This window comes from Schistocerca gregaria, chromosome X (assembly GCF_023897955.1).
Source record: "Schistocerca gregaria isolate iqSchGreg1 chromosome X, iqSchGreg1.2, whole genome shotgun sequence".
Taxonomy (NCBI): Eukaryota; Metazoa; Arthropoda; class Insecta; order Orthoptera; family Acrididae; genus Schistocerca; species Schistocerca gregaria.
Genome location: NC_064931.1, coordinates 781,655,447 through 781,677,435, shown reverse-complemented (window position 1 = coordinate 781,677,435; position 21,989 = coordinate 781,655,447). Strand labels below are relative to the sequence as shown.

The following is a 21,989-nucleotide window of genomic DNA, read 5'->3' as shown; positions in this document are numbered from 1 at the left end:
AGTTCTTGTGACAGCTGCATGTCATTCACAGGAGGTAAAAATCATTAGACACCAAAGTAATCTCATTAATATACAAACATGTCTTATTGAGCACTACTTCCATACCATAGACAATTTCTTCTTGTAGTAACTTATAATGCTATATCAAGAAACTATTGTGTTGACTGAGTAAAGCTTTAAATTACGTTTTAGATTTTATTGATGTAAGCTGTATACAGAAATATTTTCGTTCTGGCATTCTCTTTGCTGCTTTCTCTCTCTCTCTCTCTCTCTCTCTCTCTCTCTCTCTCTCTCTCTCTCTCTCTTTCACTGTAGACACACAACTTTTTGAACTGCTGCTGCCACTTAAATCTTTATTTTTCAGTATTATTTTTTCAGATTCACAAATGGCAGGACTTTGGTTTAGCACATCTTCTGTGATACCTTCGTTACCTGCTCCTTTTGGATAAATTCTATACTAATAAATACATTTGCTATTATGGATTCAGCCACAAGTGATATGTCATGGTTACCCTGATTGTTTTTGCTATTAACGCTTCCAGTCATATTTACAGGACAGTACTGGCCTACTTACAGTTTACAATGAACGGATAATGTAAAGATTAAAGCCTTACTGGTATTAAGAAACTACAGTACTTCCTGGTGTTTTTGTGTCATACTATATCAATAAATATATATTTTGTAATCATATTGTTCTCTAACACAATTATTTGGTGATCACGTTTAGCCACAGTGCTGTTCTGATCGTTATGTTATTTCTTTTTAGTGGTATGTAAAAGCCTTCATGATGCTACTGTCCATTCTCGCAGCAAGAACAATCCAATGTCCATAACCTATTTTTCTTTGTTTCAACACAAAATGTTAATCAAGTTGGAATAATAAAAGGAGAGCATTCATATTAAAGGATTTGTGTAATGAGGAACAGAATGTGTGTCATGTGAGATTAGCTGATGTTGAAATAACCAGAAATAAATTTTAAAAAGAGGAATAAATCCAAGCTTCTCTATTTAGCAGACAGTTAATGGAAGTTTTTATTTTTTTCTTTGGAATTGCTATGTCAGTGTTTAATGCAGTATTGTCAGACTATTAAAATACACAAAGCAGTAGTCATGCATTGAGCATTTTGGTAAACTGTATTGCTAATACATTATAACTTACAATTTACTGTTCTGTAAATAACTTATCCTTCATTTAAAATCTTGTTTCTTCACACAGTTATCTTGATGCAGTTAGTAACCACATTTCAGGAAAATCATACATGAGAGAAGCCTCAGTTCTGCACTTTCAGATTAGAGATGTAGTAAATAAGCTAAACATTTTGAAAGGAAATTTTACTAGCTCACTTGACATTTTCTTCTGTGCGATACCATTATAGGAGAATTCATTGAGTTCATTAGTACGTATCATCCTCCCTTATCATATATCTAATACCATAAGTACTGCACATTCAGATTAGAGATGTAGTAAATAAGCTAAACATTTTGAAAGGAAATTTTACTAGCTCACTTGACATTTTCTTCTGTGCGATACTATTATAGGAGAATTCATTGAGTTCACTAGTACATATCATCCTCCCTTATCATATATTGAATACCATAAGTACTGCAGAACTGTGCAGTGAATTGTTGCTTTTAAATGTAAGTGTAACAGCTGATGTCAGTGTTCTAACCTAAAGGGCATTTCTTTTGTACCTATGCATGTTAATGTTAGTTAATAAATAAATACAGTAATTTAAAATTCTTGATTTTTTTTAGTTTTAGAGAGAAAGCCACAAAAATTTTATTATTGCAATAAAACATTTCTTCAGATTTAACCTTTGTAATATGCCATTTCAATATGTTACTACTCTAAAGACCCAAAGAAACTGGTACACCTATCTAATATCATGCAGGTTCCTCACGATCATGCAGAAGTGCCACAACACAATGTGGCATGGACTCAACTAATGTCTGAAGTAGTGCTGGAGGGAACTGACACCATGAATCCTGCAGAGCTATCCATAAATCAGTAAGAGTATGAGGCGGTGGAGATCTCTTCTGAGCAGCACATTGCAAGGCATCCCAGATATGCTCAATAATGAAACTTCCTGGCAGATTAAAACTGTGTGCCAGACCGAGACTTGAACTCGGGACCTTTTCCTTTCGCAGGAGAGCTTCTGTAAAGTTTGGAAGGTAGGAGACGAGGTACTGGCAGAAGTAAAGCTGTGCAAACGGGGTGTGAGTCATGCTTGGGTAGCTCAGTGGTAGAGCACTTGCCCATGAAAGGCAAAGGTCCCGAGTTCAAGTCTCGGTCCGGCACACAGTTTTAATCTGATAGGAAATTTCATATCAGCGCACACTCCGCTGCAGAGTGAAAATCTCATTCTGGATGCTCAATAATATTCATGTCTGGGGAGTTTGGCGCGCAGTGGAAGTGTTGAAACTCAGAACAGTGTTCCTGGAGCCATTTTGTAACAATTCTGGACATGCGGGGTGTTGCATTGTCGTGCTGGAATTGCCCAAGTCTGTCGGAATGCACAATGGACATGAAAGGATGCAGGTGGTCAGACAGGATGCTTACGTGTGTCACCTGTCAAAGTCATACCTAGATGTATGAGATGTCCCATATGACTCCAACTGCACATGCCCCATACCATTACAGAGTCTCCACCAGCTTGAACAGTACCTGCTGCCATGCAGGGTTCATGGATTCATGAGGTTGTCTCCATACCCATACATGTCCATCCACTCGATACAATTTGAAACCAGAATCGTCTGACTAGGCATCATGTTTCCAGTCATCAACATTCCAATTTCAATGTTGATGGGCCCAGGCAAGACTTTTGATGGCCCAGCATTGAAATCTGCAGCAACTTGCGGAAGGGTTGTGTTTCTGTCATGTTGAAAAAGTCTCTTCAGTCGTCATTGGTCCTGTTCTTGCAGGATCTTTGTGCAGCTGCAGCAATGTCAGAGATTTGATGTTTTACCATATTTCTGACATTCATGGTGTACTCATGAAATTGTCGTATGGGAAATCCTGACTTCATTGGTGTGCTTAGTATACCACCACATTCAAGCTCAGTTAAATCTTGAAACCTGCCATTGTAGCAGTAGTAACCGATCTAACTGCATCAGACACTTGTTGTCTTATATAGAGGTTTATGACTGCAGTGCCATATTCTGCCTGTTTACGTATATCCATATTTGAATATGCATGCCTATACCAGTTTCTTTGGTGCTTCAGTGTATATACTCTTTGCTTATCTCATTGTTGTTCCTCCATTGCTTTCCCAAGTTATTATTTGTTAGATGGAGAAATTAATATTTCAGCCAGACATACCAACATTATGCTAATTGTGATATGAGTTGTGATGTACCTTTGGCCCACAAAACTACATTTTTCTGAAATTATGGACATTGATTACATACTTCTTGCAAATTATGGGTGTAATGCTATAGTATATAGATTATGTCAATTAATAAATTAAATACATTTTTGTGTGGCATTTCGATGAGTTACCACAATTTTGTTATTTCCAGGCCAATTGAACAAACTTTGGCTGTTTAAATCTTTGCTATAAATAAAAGTCAGCTGTTTTTCAGTAATCAACAACTATGTTTCAGCCTGCAAGAGGAAAGACGACCCCCAGAGCCAACCAGAGCACTCACCCGCCCCCAAGAAGCCACGATTGGTTTTCACCGACCTGCAGCGCCGTACTCTACAGGCTATTTTTAAGGTGGAACTACCATGTATATATTTTGCCTGCAGTTAGAAATCGATATGGAGAGCGGAATATGTTAGCTCATGGAGGAAGAATAGCACCTCTTTGGATATTGGATAATGAGTCTGAGTCCCCTGGCACAAGTTTGACCATGGAAAGTCAGGTGCATGGTACAGAGTTCGGTATCTCCAAATTCGTATGGAAGATAGCAAATATGACAGCGTTATCAAGAAAGTAATACAGAGGAAATGATGATGTTTTATTTTCCTATGAGAAACACTACATTTCTCAGAGCTAATATTTATTTCAAATGATCAGAAGTGAAAGCAAACCATATGTGCTCTACTCTGACCACTAAAAATCATGAAAAATTCAACTATTAGTAAAACATGGAAAAGAAAAGCATAGTGAAAGAATTAAATAATACAGCTGGTACTAGATTTAAATATGTAGGTCTTCTCAGAAGTGAAATGGATTAGTAATTATATATTTGAACATATTTCTCTTGTTTGGATGCAGAAGGCTCATCACTAAAATTAACTAACACTGACATTAGCCATATATTTGTAAATTAGAATAACAGTATTTGCTGGTGATGCTGACATTTAGCATGGAGATGGTAGCAACGTAACTGAAATTTGCAGTTGGTATTCACAAAAAAGTTATTATTGTGCTTCTAGAAATCATGAAGGATGCAAATATTTAAACAAGCTTCTGGTTGTAAGCTATTTTGTCATTTTTAGTGACACATTTGTAAGATCCTTATATTTTGAAGAAGGCTCATTTACTATTTGATTAAAAGTTACTCTACTTAAGCATGGTGTATGGACACAAATCTGCATCTGACATCTTATGCAAAATAATAAAATATTCAAAGAACCACTAAAATTTATGATGCTGCTTTTAAAAATCTAAATGAATAGCAGATCACTGATTTGTGATACTAGTTAATTAATAGAAAATCCTTAAAGTAACTGAATGACATGCTTTACTTAGTGTTTTCATGCATAACTTTTAAAGAACTGTGATTCAGTCTATTGTTTTCATTGCTCAGAGAGGACATATATGCTGCTGTCATATTAAAACTTGCCCAAGTCCAAGGTGATGCAACATCAGTTTTTTGGGAAATAGGAGGGGAGAGGGAAATGGTTGCATATAATGATGACTGAAATTTAATATCTTGAAAGTCACTACAAAATATAAAACACACTAAATTCTGTAACAACGAAAATTAGTTGACAAATGATAGGCAAATATTATGCTTATGACAGTGTTGCAAAAATATTGGTTTCTGCATGAATGATTCAGCAAGAACTCTCACCATAAGGAAAAGAAACAGCAAATCCTCGTTCATTGTGAATCAGTGTCTTAAATCTCATTTTAGTATATGTAACAGAGTTCAAAATCATGGTTACCTTTGTGATGGACACAACTCCAGTTACACGACTTACCACATTATATAAAGGGCACTAGATATTACAAGTATGTAAAGACTGGTAGACTTAAAAATTCTATCTGAACATAATATGCACAGTTTACTGAGATTTGTTTACTACTCTGCCTCAGTTTATTACAAATCAAGTGAATTTATGTTTTCAGTAGTGGTTAGAAATAGTTTCAGAAAGTATGCAGTCTTTTGAAGAAGTTTGATGGAACATATTGAGTCTTCTATATGAAGAGAAGCCAGCCATTAAAAAATATATATGTTGTTGTATAAGTGGCATCATCAGTTATCTGGATATATTCACACAGAATACTTTTTTACTAACAGGAAACAAAAAGAAAGAAGATAAACATCCCAGGAAATAATTTCTAGTTCAAAATGAAACACTAATACATTGCTAGATGGGCCTCTGCATCAAAATTTAAGTGTGCTATATGTTGTAGCAGACGAAAATCAACAATTTGACAATATGACTTACATTGGAGGATTGAATGCTACACTACAGAGCAGTATATAATGAAGGATTGTCTAATCCAGAGAATATTTAAATTTTTTTTTGCCTTCACACAGAGGAAAATAATAATGATTATGAAGATGAAGAATAATTGCAGCTGGTACTCTACTAAGATGTTTGCAATTCTAACTGTCTTTGTGATAATTATGTGGAATTTTCACATAGAACTACCTTCATCTAAATTAAGAAGGAAGTCTAACTTTGTGCCGATCACAGATTTTTCACTTATAGTGAAATAAATCAATAAAATCTACTTATGTTTATCCATATTAAGTGAAGCAATGGAATATATATTTAGTAACCTGGAAGGGGACAGGGCATTATGTGCACTTATTGTGGTGGATGTCATACTTGTTTACGCTTACTGATGTGAGGAAAGGTGAAAATATGTACTACAAAGATGAACAACAGAAGAAGGAAAAATTAAAACACTCTTGGAAACATGGATAGATGCCATCTGTGACATTCGATGGAACTGTAACGTCATGTTCATGCAGACGTGTCAGCTGATAGACATACATACTCAATATTTTCTCAATCATCATGAAGAAGTGCCAGTGGTTCACATAATTGACTGCCCACATGCTGGGTAAGTGATTGACACAACATTGGTGAAGTGGAGGTTTAAATCTTAGTAAAAATATACAAGCAAGACAACAATTATTTTCCACCTCTTCAGAACACTGAAGTGCTAGATTTATTGAAGAATGAGCTGAGCTAACAAATCAGTCATTTTACTGATGTAACTAAGCACAAAACAGAAGAATTTAATGGATTTTCAGATGAATGACATTGAAGATACCTTACTGCTTAAGATTTTCACAGATATGACCTGTGAGCAATATGAAGTGATCATTTCATAAATAATTTTCTCACTTTTAATACCATATTGCATTTGTTCTAAGAAACGCCTTCTTCTTGAGGTGTCCTTAAGACATAACTGAAAATCCACAGAATATTGCAAAACAGGAGTGCCTTAATTCATAATATGTTATATCAGTTACCATAATGCAACTAATAGTGATATTGTTGGTAGTCAGAAGGTCTTCGAACTGATTATGTCAGGTCTACAATAATAATGAATACACATTATCAATGATGTAATTGTATTGTGGCAGATCTACACTCTACGTTATGTTGGATGAATATATGAGACTGAGGGCACATTCGAACGTTTAGTTTGGTTTACAGTTTTCTCTTTGATAAACTGAACATCCAGTAAAATGCAGGGAGTGAGAGTTTACTATGAAACTGCAAGCAATTTAATATGTATTCTACCAGAATTGACAATTGGGTTACACTGTGAAATCTGAAGAATATTTGCAATAAGCTTCTACACTATGAATATTCTGTTATAAATGGATTAATTTTCAGCGGCTGAATATGAATAATGATTTAAAGCAGAGTCTGTGAGGGGTGGTAGACTCAAAATCTTAATTAAGAATACAGTTTAAAATCTCCGAATGAATATTCATGGTGGAGAAATGGGGCAGAAGTCACAAGGAAGACCAAACAACGAGTGAACATTTGAAATTGTTGCATCTGTTTTAATTACTTTAACCACCGAAAGGTTTTCAGATCATGAATCAGTAGTATGCTACTAGCAGTGAAATTGTGTTGGTGCATTATTCAAAATAATATGTTCGTATAAAGAATGAAAAAATTCGGAACAGATAAATGTGTGTGAATGAAGTTTTGATGGAAGAACATTATTATACACCTTGGACAACCTGATTAATTCTGTCTTTGTAGTGAAGATGAAAAAATGCTCTGTTTTAAGATGAATGCTTTGTGAAATTGTCCACTGACATGGGATAGTTTTGAGATGAATCTTCTAACAAAACAGAATAGCACCATGTTTTATTTTAGTTTAGTAACAAAAGTCACTGTATATTGTGAATTACACTCAGGATATCAAAACTCAACTGATTCAAAATACAGTTTTTAACCAATGGTTTATGAATGTAGTGTAATTACACTATTTCTTCTGCAGCTATCACGAAAATACAACAATATGATGATATCATATGTTTATACAATTTACCTCTAATACTGTGCTCTGCTTCAAAAATTGTGTGACATAGAAGAATATGTTGACAGTGATTAACAGGTCACACTTTAGTCTTGAGAATGGCTATGCAGCTGGAAGTACTTATTAGTGAACAAAATAAAATAAAATAAATAATGGTTTAACCCCAACAATAGCAGCAATTGTGTCATATTGATATCATCAAGAAATTTATCATGGCCCTGGACCCTGATGCAACTACAGTATATTTTATCATTTGCACAAAATAAAATAGTTATTTATTTTTCTAATACACAAATATTTTATTAAACAGAGCTAAAAGAAGAAGGAAATATTATCTTAGTACCACTTCCTGTCAATCTGAAGATAGTTGATACCAGAATAGAAGAAATCATTCAGTAATGGACAAATTACACAGCTTCTACCAAGCCTTCACAGGATACAATGTACTCTGCAAGCCTCAATATTTATTAAAAGACAGTCAAGCTTATCAGCAAGCAAATTCTAAGTATTGAAATGATTACAGTCAATACAACTACATCAGTGTTACTTCACAGAAGAAATGGAATATTGGTGTGAATCTTCAGGACAATACTCAAGAGAGTGCTGCTGTATGAGACATAAACAACTGCACAGTAAAGATATAAATTATTATATTTTTCTTATTTTCGCACATAATTGTTAATTGGCTCTTAGCAATATTACATGTGATGTGCCACATCTGTCAACTGACTTATGCTAATATAACTGTGTTAAATATTGAAACTGAAGAAGAGCTGCGTGGTTTGAATCTACAAGAACAAAACTTTCAAGAAATTGACATTTAACAAAAAAAATTATACGGAGTAAAAAAAAGTGATGAAAACTGTTTTACAATCTGTCTTTTAGTTATTTCACATATCATGTACTGGAGGAATCTATATAGGTACTAATTTTGCTACTGTGGATACATATAGTGCAATTTATGATCATTTACAGACAAAAATGATGTGTGGCTGTGAATCATGACAGGGAAATATTCGTATGGTGCTATTTTATTGGACATAATTTTCAGTATGAAGAAGAAAATTATGTGGTTATATATATTTTTTCTAGCAGATGTATAAAAATATATAAATATATATTTATATTTTTCTACACATACGAATTCATTGGCAAGGATTTTAACTCCACACTCGTTAGGTGATCATAAAATAATCTAAAATGCAGCACCTATTGATACTGTTCTGCTCAAGAAAACAGAAGTTGGCAAGCATTAGAACACTGGACAATGTGGAGTAAAGTGACCTTCAAGAACATAATAATGGATTCTACCATCTATAATGAAGGGAACTTTATCTGTCTTTACGTGTTGTGTTGACTGCACCTATGTATGTTAAAATATATTTTGTACAGATGTCTATGCTTGTTCTTTTTATTGCAATTGTTTTAACATTTATTTTTGTTTCACTAAAGTGAAACTTGGAGAGCCTTGTGCACTCTGTTGCACTAGGCTCTTCACCTTGCAAAGCATAATATTGTTTCCCAACATGGAGATACCGAACTCTACACCTGAATTCCAGATGGCCTCAAAGAAACAAGCTGATATTGAACTATTTTCATCACAGCACACTTCTCAAATTCCATCTTTGTGATGACAAAACTGTGGCACTATTTGGAACAACTATAAATTTGAAATTTTAGCTAATACAGCCCTTTGGTTGAATGGAAAGTTTCATTACAGTTTGGCAACCTGTGCTACAACCAAGACATTTAAAACACGTAAATATTTTCTGGAAGTAAAATAACAGATTTCTAAAAATGTAACAAAAGAAAAACAAGTCCAAATAGTGCAACTAAAGAAATATATGTCATTAAGGAATGAGAGAAGTCGTGAAGTTTATGGTTGTTGATTGTTTCACTATTTTCTTTTATGCCTGATGCAAATGTGGCTCAGTTCACTAATCAAGTGTGAAACAGACTAAATATTCCATCTCCACATCTTCCTTCTCCATCAGTAGCTTAAGGAAATTATATTTATATGTTTATCTTTCTTCAGTAATTTCTGTGTGACCATGTTATGCTGGAACTCAGGTGGAGAGTTCATCCTATTGAAAAGGGAACGGAATAATAAATTCATTTTCCTGCTAAATGGTTACAGTTTTCAACAGAGCTAATTTATCGATGAGTCCAAAAGGCTTAATGTGATGCAGAAATTGTACGTTTGCTACTACTCTTTACCATGAAAGGAAGAAGCCCAAGTTTCAGAAACTGAAGCCATTATTTCACATAATCTCATTGTGTTTCATGTAAGATGTCTGTGTTCTTGACCACAAAAATGTGTGATGAATATGAACAGTTGTTGAACAGGAATGTCAGCAGATCATTCAATGAAAATTCCAATACATTTTTGCATAATATCACTTTCAATAAGGAAGGAAAAAGGATCTGTTGATAAGAAAAGGATAATATTGTTTTTGTCCTTTCGACAGAATGAGAATACATTTAACCATATCCAGAAGGAGTACTTATAGGCTTCCTGTATTACTTGATGTTACTTTCAACTACGTAGGCTTCACTTCATAAAGAAACTTAAACGTAGATTCATTTCCTCCCTCCATCCCTCCCTCCATCCCTGCCTCCCTCCCTCCCTCCCTCCCTCCCTCCCTCCCTCCCTCCCTCCCTCCCTCCCTCCCTCCCTCCCTCTCTCTCTCTCTCTCTCTCTCTCTCTCTCTCTCTCTCTCTCTCTCTCTCTCTCCCTCCCTCAACTATTTTTAGACGTTCCGGAGGTTTTTTGGCCCATGTATTCTTAACTATACAATTTCTGCAGTAGATAATGCAGGAATTGAGGCAAATTTTGTAAAAATCAATGATTATTTGATTTGTTTGCTGTTGGGTAGAGCATCCTCATCTCCTAAGTTAGAGCAAGGGTACTTTAAGAGATATGACTGAAAATAGCATCACAGCAGTTACTTAGGGAAGTTGGAATATATTAATAATCTATTTGCTTGAAAGGTGGCATTTTTTGAGGATTTGCAGATCTATCTAATTTTAAATACAACATTTAGAGAATGACTTGGACATAGATTCTGATACACTGCAGACCATTCAGTGCCATTATTTGCTCAAAACTGTGTATGGATATGCAGAACAAAGAAGAGAATTAAACCTTTGTCAGTGCCATCCTACCACACTTCAATAGCAGTGGTTTAGGTAAGTGATGGCAATCATTACATATTTGGTTCATTTAGTTTCTCTATAGTTTCCTTTTATTCTATGTTTTTGGATACATCTACATTCCTGTCATGTCCAGACCCCAGTAGGGAGATGATCTCAAGTAGAAGGTTACTGTTCACTCTTTGAAAAAGTACTGAAAGAGTCATCACCATCTTTAAAAAGTTGAGAAAGCATTAGTGAGCAGAATACTTCTGTGTATTTGCCTACTTCATGACTGTGTTTGGTTATCTGTGCAACTTGTAAGCCCCCAAAATACAGTCACTAGATTCAATGGATTTATGTTCACTGAGTTATGGTGCAGTGTGCTAAAACATCATATAACAAGTTTATGTTTCTGATGAGTAAGAATGTCTTGAATTTTTTTCTCCTCAGGATCTGACATCTACAGTTTTAAGATAAGTGTTTCAATAATGAAATGAAATGTGCATGTGGATAGGGCCTCCTGTTGGATAGACTAGTTTCCTGGTGCAATTCTTTTTAATTGATGCCACTGCAACAACTTGTGTGTCAATTAGGATGACATAAAAATGAAGACAACACAACACCCAGTCCCCAAGCAGAGAATATCTCTGACCCATTTGGGAATTGGACCCAGTTCCCTTTAATGGCATCTTGCCACATTGATCATGCAACTAGGGAGGTGGACAGTACTACAATAAGTCTGTGTAACATCAAATACTACAGAAATAAATTAAAAAGCTGTTATGACACAAAGATAACTACAAATGAGAGTAGGCATGAGATCTCCTGGATTGGTTCTCTATTAATCCAAGTTAATTTAAATACTTATAAGAGTCACTTTAATTGATGTAATTTGATTTTGTTATTTTGAGGATTTAAGATTTAATTTGCTGTTAACTTCATTCAGCTGTGGTAAACATGAGTCTCTGCTACATTCATTTTATATCTGTGGTATGCAGTTTACAATTTGACCCTCCACTATGTGTCATAGATCACAATTGGAAATAAATGTCATATAATTCAATGAGGAGTGCTTTGGACATTTTGGGATACTCTGTACATGTTATGCCCCATCAAATGCTAAACATTCTATCTTTTACAAAGTACTCTTTCTTTATATTCTTGCATCTCCCAGAACAAAACAAGCAGCGCTTTTAATTTACAACATTTAATTCCAGCAGATCTTTGAGTGTTATCAAAAGAAGAGTGTCCAAAAAAATAATGTCATCATGGATAGAAATGGACTTGAATTTTGAATTGTTTGCTTGTTTTCATAAACTTCTTTTCCAATTTGTCAAAATAAACTACTTAAGTTATTGAGGACTGACTGGTTGTTTTGCATTTCATTTGTTGCTGTTGTTGTATGGCCACATTTCTCAAAGAATAAGTACCATCATTACATACTTCGAAACAGTTATTGCCTTCTTGAGTTTTCCTGGTAGATTGACTTTGGACAAGACCTACAATTGAACTACACTTTGAAAATAAGTAATACTGATTAATTCAAATGTTGTCATAAGTTGCAGTCCCATAAGTCTTTTTTGAGGTGATATTTGAAATGCACTGAAAAACTATGTAACACCATACAACTAGAGGAATTTCCAGATTCCCCATTAGATTAGATTAGATTAATACTAGTTCCATGGATCATGAATATGATATTTTGTAATGATGTGGAACTTAACATGACATAATTAAGTTAATATAACAAGTTTTTTATTAATTTATATCTAAAAATTCCTCTATGGAGTAGAAGGAGTTATCATTCAGAAATTCTTTTAATTTCTTCTTAAATACTTGCTGGTTATCTGTCAGACTTTTGATACATTATGAACTCTCCAGTGGTATGGACCCATCTAGATTTCCATAGATTTTTGGAGCATTTTTACAAAATTATATCATTTAGCATAAGATGTCTGACTTTCATGCTATTTCACTTGCTGACTCACCAGTATATTTTCCTTCAGCAACAGTATTCCTTTCAGCTATTTTTAAGTTATCTCCCCCATCCATCTTATTTTACAAAGGACATTTCATCCCTGTCAAATCTGGCAAACCTATTAAAACTATTTGCAAAAGTGATTGTGACTCTGGTCAATACATTTTTCAAGACTTAAATTAACATTAAGTCATTACACAAAAGTGCTTTCTCCTGTCCTCCATAGAATTGGCAGTAGTAATGTTCACAAGTAATCTGTGTGACTGGAGTGGTAATAGCACGGTGTGGAAGTATATTTGACTATATCAGAGTAAACTGTGGAGTTTATATGATATTTTTGCCCTGAATGTTCAGAGTTGTGCTTGATGTAGGTGTAGAATACTCTGCAACCAGCTTTAATGATGGTTTCAAGGTTAAGTTGAGTACTTTGTGTACAAAAAAGTAAATTTGTTATGGGTTGACAAATTTTTGCAACAACAACAAAGTTTATTGCCCTAAATAGTTCTCTGAATAATACTACCAGGCATGCTGCCACATTTCTGCAGATGTGCAGGAAAATGAGCATTCTCAGACACATGGACCTAGAAGCTGAAACATTTCATAAGTATGAGAGGCAGCTCTAATTAGCAAAATAATTATAGACAAGGACAAGGGTATTAGTGGATGTGAGATACAAAACGATTCAACAACTCTTTAAAAAATCCAGAACAGTGGCCAATGTAGAGATGATTATTCACACAAAATTTGCAAATTCTCCTGGTTTCTAGTTCAGCAAATAAAAAAAGAGAGAAAACAATTCCAATCTACGAAGCAGGCAGTACTGTCCCTCATATCTCTCATCCTGTATTATTTAACTTTGTACTTCTAGCATGTATCCTGAAAACTCTGATCATGTGAAACTCAACTCTTACTTGTCACAAATAATATACTAACAGCAATTCATAGATGTTTCCAAATGAATTTCATGCTTGTGGACTTCTTAAAACTGTTTGATTTAGTATCACACTGGCAGATCATAAAGAAAGTAGACATGTATTGGATATCTGACCATCTTTTCAACTAAGCTGAGAATTTCTTTGCTGACAGAATGTCACTTTCTATTGAATCCCTGGGCATTGTGGTAAGCTATTCATATTCGTGTCATATAGTAACAATATCAATTTCAATCTCACAGTTTTCACTGAGAACATGTTCATTTATGAGAAAGTGATGTCTGATAAATATTCAAATAAGAGTCAGTATGATTATGAAACAAATATCTGCTTTGTACACAGATAATAACTAGCTGTTGTTGTAGATAAATATAGCTGTGTATTTTATGAAACATTGAAATATAGTTGTCTTTAGTAATGCAAAAGGTATGTCATAACTTGAGTTAGTGTGTTTACACAGTATGATACCTAGGGACCTCAATGAATTTAGATTTGAAGTGAGCATCTCTGAAATCATAATGCCCTCCTCCCTTGAAAATCATCCGTTCCAAGATGACTGGCAGCTGTTTTGAATACTAGTGGTTTTTCTAAACTGTATTAGGCATGGTAATGTGTTGGGTTGTTGGTGTTTCCGTATTTTTCTCCATTCTCTGTATTCCTGTAAACAGCTTAATTAAAACAATATTTTTAAGTTATGTAATGCGATTACAAGGAGTTAGACCATAGTGTAATTACAGCCAATCATGAGAACTATGTTTGTTCCCTTTGTATCTTAAAGTCTTCAAGTTAGCTCAGTTAAATCACAGAAAACCTCCAATACTGTCTCTTTGGTGGTAAGGAAGCTCAGTAAAGAAACTGTATATGTCATGAAATGGAAAGGCTAAGATTTTGGTGCCAATGGGCAGGAAAGATAATTTTTAGAAAATTAATGAGGTAAATGGGAACTGTTGAGATTAAAAGTGATGTTATAGAAACTCCCCCCCCCCCAGAGCTGGTAACCTGTGATCTCTTCAGCAGATGATGAAGCATCAACCAAGTGAAGTAGAACAGTACTTGCATTCAGGAAGATGATGGTTCAAATTTGTGTCAGGCAATCCAGATTTAGGGTTTGCCAGATTTTCCTAAATTGCTCCACACAAATGCTAGGATGGTTCCTTTGAAAATGGCTTAGCTAATTTCCTTCATCAGCCTTTTGTAAGCCAAGATTGTCATGAACCTCTAATGACTTCACTGTCAGTGAGGCATTAAACTCTAATCTACCTTATGAAGTAACAGTCAGTCAAGACATCAGTGTACTACAGGATGGTAGCAGAGATCAGAAAAAACAATGATGGATTACATGTCAAGGCAAAAGAGAATCTTCTATGAGAATTAATTTTATGCCCACAATTATTGTTTATCAGTAGCAAATATCTCCTGGACCTATACTACATCTATTAAAAACATTTGATCTGTGCATAGTTACTTATGTAGAGTATTTATTTTTCATTTATTCATCTTTGGTCATATCATTATCAGTTGTATAACAATCATGGATCACTTTAGAAATACAAGTAAAGTATATACATAATTCCCAAATTTACATATATTATCCATATGAGTGATCACTGCTACAAAAAATGTCCAAGACATATGAGCGATTTCCAGGATACAAATTTTGAGGACACTCAAGGTCTGACAGTCTGTCTTGGGAGCCACAGGTGAACTCCATAATGGTAGTCTTTTCCCATTTGTATAGTAGGTCACCACATCTCCTATCATTGATCTGGATCCTGTTGATTGTGCTCCACGTCCTCCAGGGCAGGTCAAGTTCCCAAGGTTTTTGTTGGCTATGACAAAGCTATGGAGTCTGGTGAAGTATTATTACACTACTGGCCATTAAAATTGCTACACCAAGAAGAAATGCAGATGATAAATGGTTATTCATTGGACAAATATATTATACTAGAACTGACATGTGATTACATTTTCATGCAATTTGGGTGCATAGATCCTTAGAAATCATTACCCAGAACAACCATCTCTGGCCGTAATAATGGCCTTGATATGCCTGGGCATTGAGTCAAACAGAGCTTGGATGATGTGTACAGGTACAGCTGCCCACGCAGCTTCAACAACATACCACAGTTCATCAAGAGTAGTGACTGGCATACTGTGATGAGCCAGTTGCTCGGCCACCATTGACCAGATGTTTTCAATTGGTGAGAGATCTGGAGAATCTGCTGGCCAGGGCAGCAGTTAAACATTTTCTGTATCCAGAAAGGCCCGTATCGGACCTGCAACATGCGGTTGTGCATTATCCTGCTGAAATGTAGGATTTCACAGGGATCGAATGAAGGGTAGAGCCACGTGTTCTAACACATCTGAAATGTAACATCCACTGTTCAAAGTGCCGTCAATGTGAACAAGAGGTGACCGAGACGTGTAACCAGTGGCACGCCATACCATCACACCAGGTGATACGCCAGTATGGCGATGATGAATACACGCTTCCAATGTGCATTCACCGCGATGTCGCCAAACATGGATGTGACCATCATGATGCTGTAAACAGAACCTGGATTCGTTCGAAAAAATGACGTATTGCCGTTCGTACACCCAGGTTCTTCACTGAGTACACCATCATGCAGGCGCTTCTGTCTGTGACGAAGTGTCAAGGGTAAACACAGCCATGGTCTCTGAGCTGATAGTCCATGCTGCTGCAAACATCGTCAAACTGTTCATGCAGGTGGTTGTTGTCTTGCAAACATCCCCATCTGTTGACTCAGAGATCAAGATGTGGCTGCACGATCAGTTACAGCCATGCAGATAAGATGCCTGTCATCTCAACTGCTAGTGATACGAGGCCGTTGGGATCCAGCATAGCATTCCGTATAGCCCTCCTGAACCCACCAATTCCAAATTCTGCTAACAGTCATTGGATCTCGACCAGCACGAGCAGCAATATCGCGATATGATGGTGATTGTATACATTTCTTCTCCTTACACGAGGCATCACAACAATGTTTCACCAGGCAATGCAGGTCAACTGCTGTTTGTGTATGAGAAATCAGTTGGAAACTTTCCTCATGTCATCACGTTGTAGGTGTCGCCACTGGCGCCAACCTTGTGTGAATGCTCTGAAAAGCTAATCATTTGCATATCACAGCATCTTCTTCCTGTCGGTTAAATTTCATGTCTGTAGTATGTCATCTTTGTGGTGTAGCAATTTGAGTGGCCAGTAGTGTATATCATTATTTTGTTCAAGCTTCCTGGAGACTGAAGTAATGGTCCACCATGTTGCTAGCTATTCAGAGTGGGAAATGTTGAGAGTGGAGTCTGTTGATTCAGATAACAGGTATGTTGTCACGAATTGGCAGCTGCTAGTTGTTGCACATTTTCTTATATTCCCTCAGAAGGGTATACTTTCTTCTCATGTTAGGTGGTGGAATGTGGCTCTGGGCACATAGCCAGAATACTGGAGTGGACTTGATTGTGCCAGTAACGATCTGCATTGTATGATTTAGTTGCATAGCTATCAGCTTCATGTGGTTGCTGAGTAGATGAGATGAAGGGTGGATGACTGCATGGTCAAAGTTGCAGAATCTCATGTTGTACCACACAATTTTTGCAGAATATGATGTTTTGACCTCAATTTAGCTGCAGTGTTTGTTGGATGCTGTTCAAATGACAATGTTCTGTCAAGTATAATTCCAAGATACCATGAATATTTGATATGAGCTAGGTGATTACTTTTGAAAAAATGTCCAGTTCATTGTTGGCTGGGCCATTACTAAGATGAAAGCAATTGGTTTTTGTTAAGGTTTGTTTGAAGCCGCTATTTACAAAAAATATAATTCCATCAAACCCAGGTCTTTTGTTAACATATGTTTAGTGACCCTGATTTCTTTATGCTGTGTTGCTGTCACCCAGTAATCTGCATAACAAAACTTCCCAGACTGTGTGGCCATTATACCTGCAATATACAAGTTAAACAGTAGCAGAGCTAGGACTGAGTCTTGAGGTAGGACATTGTTAATAGACTGCTGGTCATTAGTGGTACTGCCTATAATTACCGAAAATTTTACTGTCAGTCAGATGATGTTAAGAAGTTGTGCTATTCTTCTGCATGGTATTATACTGAGCTGCTGATAGACATTACCCTGCCTGCATATGGTATCACAAGCTGAAGACTGATCAATAAATGCAGCAGAGGTCTTCAGTTGTTATTGGAATCCAGCTTCTATTTAAGTTGTTGATGAAAGTACTTGATCCATCCCATTCCAGTTTGGTTGGAATCCAGCCTATTTATCAGGAATCCTGCCAAGTATCACAATACATATTCTGTTCTGCACTGTTCTGTCAGGGGAAACCCTGCAATCCTCCACCCCATAACACAGGTCCCAAAATCTGCAGCCAAGATCATCAGAGAATCAACAGAGCCTCTAGTTGAGACCCTCCATCTAGTTCTAAGCCTTTTCATGACTTCTTCCAGCTGTCTTTATGAACTTAAAATGTCCTTAAAAAACCAAACTATAGGTGTTATTGAGGCTGGAATGACACACACCCTGCAGATGACTGCACCATGCATCCCTGATAACCAGAGGGGGGCCTCCTCCACATCTGGGATGAAATCCCCTGCCAGACATATACCGACCACAGACTGGACTTCTTTCCAGTTCTGGCTGCTGTTCCCCCACTGCACTCCATAATGCTCCTAACATTGGAACTCCCAGTAACTAGCAAATGACTCTCTATGTGTGCTTGCTTGGATCCTGCTGAAGGAAGTACCCCTTGTCCACTCATGGGGTGATTGGACAAGACCAGATGGTGAGACTTAGCATCCATTCTCCACCTTCAGTCTTAATGCATTTAATATCTGTGGTCACTTTTTCTATTAATTAACTCCTTTTTAAACTGGAATAGTTAATGTGAAAACAACATTTTTTCCCTGTCCAGAAGCAAACAATAGTTTCATTTGCTTTGGTAAATTATGTATAGAGGATTTTGCTAAAAAAGTGGCCAATATTATTCATTATAAAAGCTTTATTTGTCAAACTGTGTTCACCAAAATTAGTCAAAATATCTCACCTTTTAAGCTGCTCTTGGAAAAGGAATCTTTTGCTAGTTTTGATCATTATCCTGATGGTTCTTTTTGCCTTTTTGAATATACTTTCCATGTTCTGTATATTTGCGTATCTGAACATTATGCCATGAACAATGAAGGGATGTATGTATGCAGAGTTAATTGCTTTCTTAAGTCTGCACATTCAGAGAGGATAGAAAATTATATTAATTCTTTTCCCAAGTCATCATATTATTTTATTTCTGAGCAGTCCATAGCCCATGGTCTAGTGGTTAGCATCAAGGCTTCTAGACTGCAGGGTTCCAGGTTCAGTTCCTGGCCTGATTGGAGATTTCCTTCCCTCAGGAAATGGACATTTGTGTTGTCCTAGTGATTTCACCTCATCTTCATCATGAAGACATGCAAGTCACCAAAGTGATGTCAAATCAAAAGACTTGCACCATGCAGCCAAACAACCTCAGATGGGTCTCCCAACTAATAATGCCATACAATCACTTCACTATTTTTGCTGGGTGACATACATGTTAAAAATATTTATGCTAGCTGGACACTTTATTATCTCATGATTTACTTTCCGCTTAGTTACATAGAGCTTTTTACTGATAAAGTAGTTAATGTTTTTTGTCTTCTTTATATTGAGCATTGCTTTATTGCATGTTGACCAGTTGCGTACAATCCTACATGGTTTATCACCATTCACTTGTAAAGTTTCTTGTGTCCTGTCTCTAATTATTATATTGCTGCCATAAGGAAATAATACTGTTTTACTGTGTGCAGCTTATTTTGGAAAGTCAATGAGATAAGTCAGGAACAGTATTGTGGACAACACACAACTTTGAGGGACTCTTTTGTTCACATTGTCCAGATTAAAATATGTGTCTCCATGTATTTTAAGGAAAAGTTTGGAAGATATGAACCTCTGCTCTCCACTTATTAAATTAGAATTTAAAAAATCTTAAAAACACCTTTTTCCTGGAACTAAAACTTTATGAAGGAGTACTTTATGATGCTGTACCAAATAATTAAAAATTATAAATCTACAGATTTAAAAAAAAACAACTTTCCTGTGCTTTATTACAGTATGTTCTGTTTATATTCCAGATATTAAATCGTAATATTTTTTGCACAGGCTGTATTAATGTTCATGTAATCTGTAAATGTGGTTTTCATATCACTGGCCATTATTTTTTTGGAAAAGAGCCCAATAGCAAATCTGGCCTATAGTTCCCTACATTTTCTTTAGCAGTCTTTTTGTGAAGTGGAATAACTTTCACAAATTATAAATATTCAGGAATACAACCAGATATAAATTATTAACTTGTAATATCTGTTAAGATATGTTTATATTACTAATTTAGTCCTTTATCAGACAAATCAATGCTTTATGTACATCAGTAGACACTTTAATTTTATGCACAACTCCACTGATTTCCTTCTCTGTTATGCATTGCAGAAGCATTGCATAAGGTATACAGTTAATAGTTGCTACATGAAATTTTTGGGAAAAATGCACTCTGATGCTATACTTGTACATATTGCTTATGCTAGTGATGTAATTGCTGCTCCACAAATACTAACCAGAGTAGATATGTGTGTTTCATGTACAAGTTGGTTTGTGGGTATTAATAAATATTTACACACAGTTCAATCATCTCCTTAAATTCTACTCTGCAAGCAATTCTTCAATTTTTTACTGAGTACCTCCAACAGCTATCTGTGGCTTGAATGACAAGCTGTTTTATAACAGTACACAGGTAATTGCCAGGTCAAACATAAGATGAATAGTGGTACCCCTTAGGAAAATGCCAGGACAGGATAAGGTGGATCACTTTGCTTCAGAACCCCATTCAACTTGTTGAAGAGGCTGTACTGACAGCAATGGAAGGAATGAGGTGTGATGCAGTTTGTGGTACAAACTGGAATGAAGTACATCTGTCAACGAGTCTACTATGTCAAAAAGTGGAGAACATCAGCCTTGCTCATGGAATTTCAGTGAAGCTCACTGTTTGCAGCATTATCACTAGAACTGATTGTCCCCCCCCCCATTTTTGAGTCTAATGAAGGTGTTGAACCACCACAGGCTTTGAAGATTCATTCATTGATAAGCTAGGCTGTGATTTCCTATATCTGTGCCATAAGGTTATGAACTTCAAGGTTCCCCTAAATAGCTCATTGGCACTCTACACATCATAGGCTGTGTACCCTGGTACCTGACTGAGTGTAGGTTGCACACAAGGTTTCATTTTAGGTTAGGCAACTCTCCAACCAATCTTACATGACAGTACCTGTAGGACCAATCTTACATGACAGTACCTGTAGGAGACCCTGAATTATTAGTGTAACATCAAAATAAATGCCCCCTATAGTCTCAGTTATTATTTTACAATTAATATAAAACTCTTGTATCCCCTAATTTAATGAGAAACATTTGTGTAGTAATCTTCTATGGGCATGGGGAGATAAATGAAAGAAAAAAAATAAAACAAAATAAATAAAACCAATAATCCGGCTTTCAACATGGTATGCAAAAGTGAGAGGGCATGATACTAGCAGCTATGCCACCAATTGTGCTGTGCTTATCATACACTAAAGGGGCCTCTAAATTACCTTGAAATCTTTGATGCTCATTTTCTCAGAAATGGTTGAGTACCTGTAGATAAGCTGAAACACGTATTTGCTTATTTTAACTCCTCTTCCACTGGGTGAAGTTTCTGAGAAATTGGGCTATGGCACTTGCCATGTTCTGCTCATTGGACATGACTACTATAGTGAAATGAGACTGACTGATTTATTTATTTGTTTGTTTGTTACTATATATCTCGTTACCTATAATTTAAATATGGGCGAAATTCTTTATTCAAATCATTACTGTCAGCTGTCATTACTGTTTTCTAAACACTGACAAATAATGAAACTGCATGCACTGCTATTATATAAAATGTAATGATACTTGGCATAATCAATGCTACTTCTACTATTGATTAAGACTAGATCCACTACCACAACTATCTCTACCACTAGTATTACATTACAGTCATTTTTCATAATATCTACCACTAATGGATGTTATACCTAATTGAAGTACCTTATAAACAATGACTGAAACAGTTTTTTGCATGCCACATTCCACAAGGCATTCCATTGCTTCCCAATCAGTAGGCACACTCTGTCAGTTCATTGGATGCTGTG

General features: G+C 35.9%; 1 protein-coding gene across 2 annotated transcripts in view; it reads left to right on the top strand.

The window, feature by feature from the left end:
- LOC126299461 (hepatocyte nuclear factor 6) overlaps positions 1 to 21,989 on the top strand; it is a 546,572-nt gene that overhangs the window by 505,152 nt on the left and 19,431 nt on the right. For both annotated transcript variants that reach the window (XM_049991381.1, XM_049991382.1), the window contains one exon: positions 3,603 to 3,715. In XM_049991381.1, coding sequence (XP_049847338.1) covers positions 3,603 to 3,715 — 113 coding nt within the window. The remainder of the gene's footprint in view (positions 1 to 3,602; positions 3,716 to 21,989) is intronic.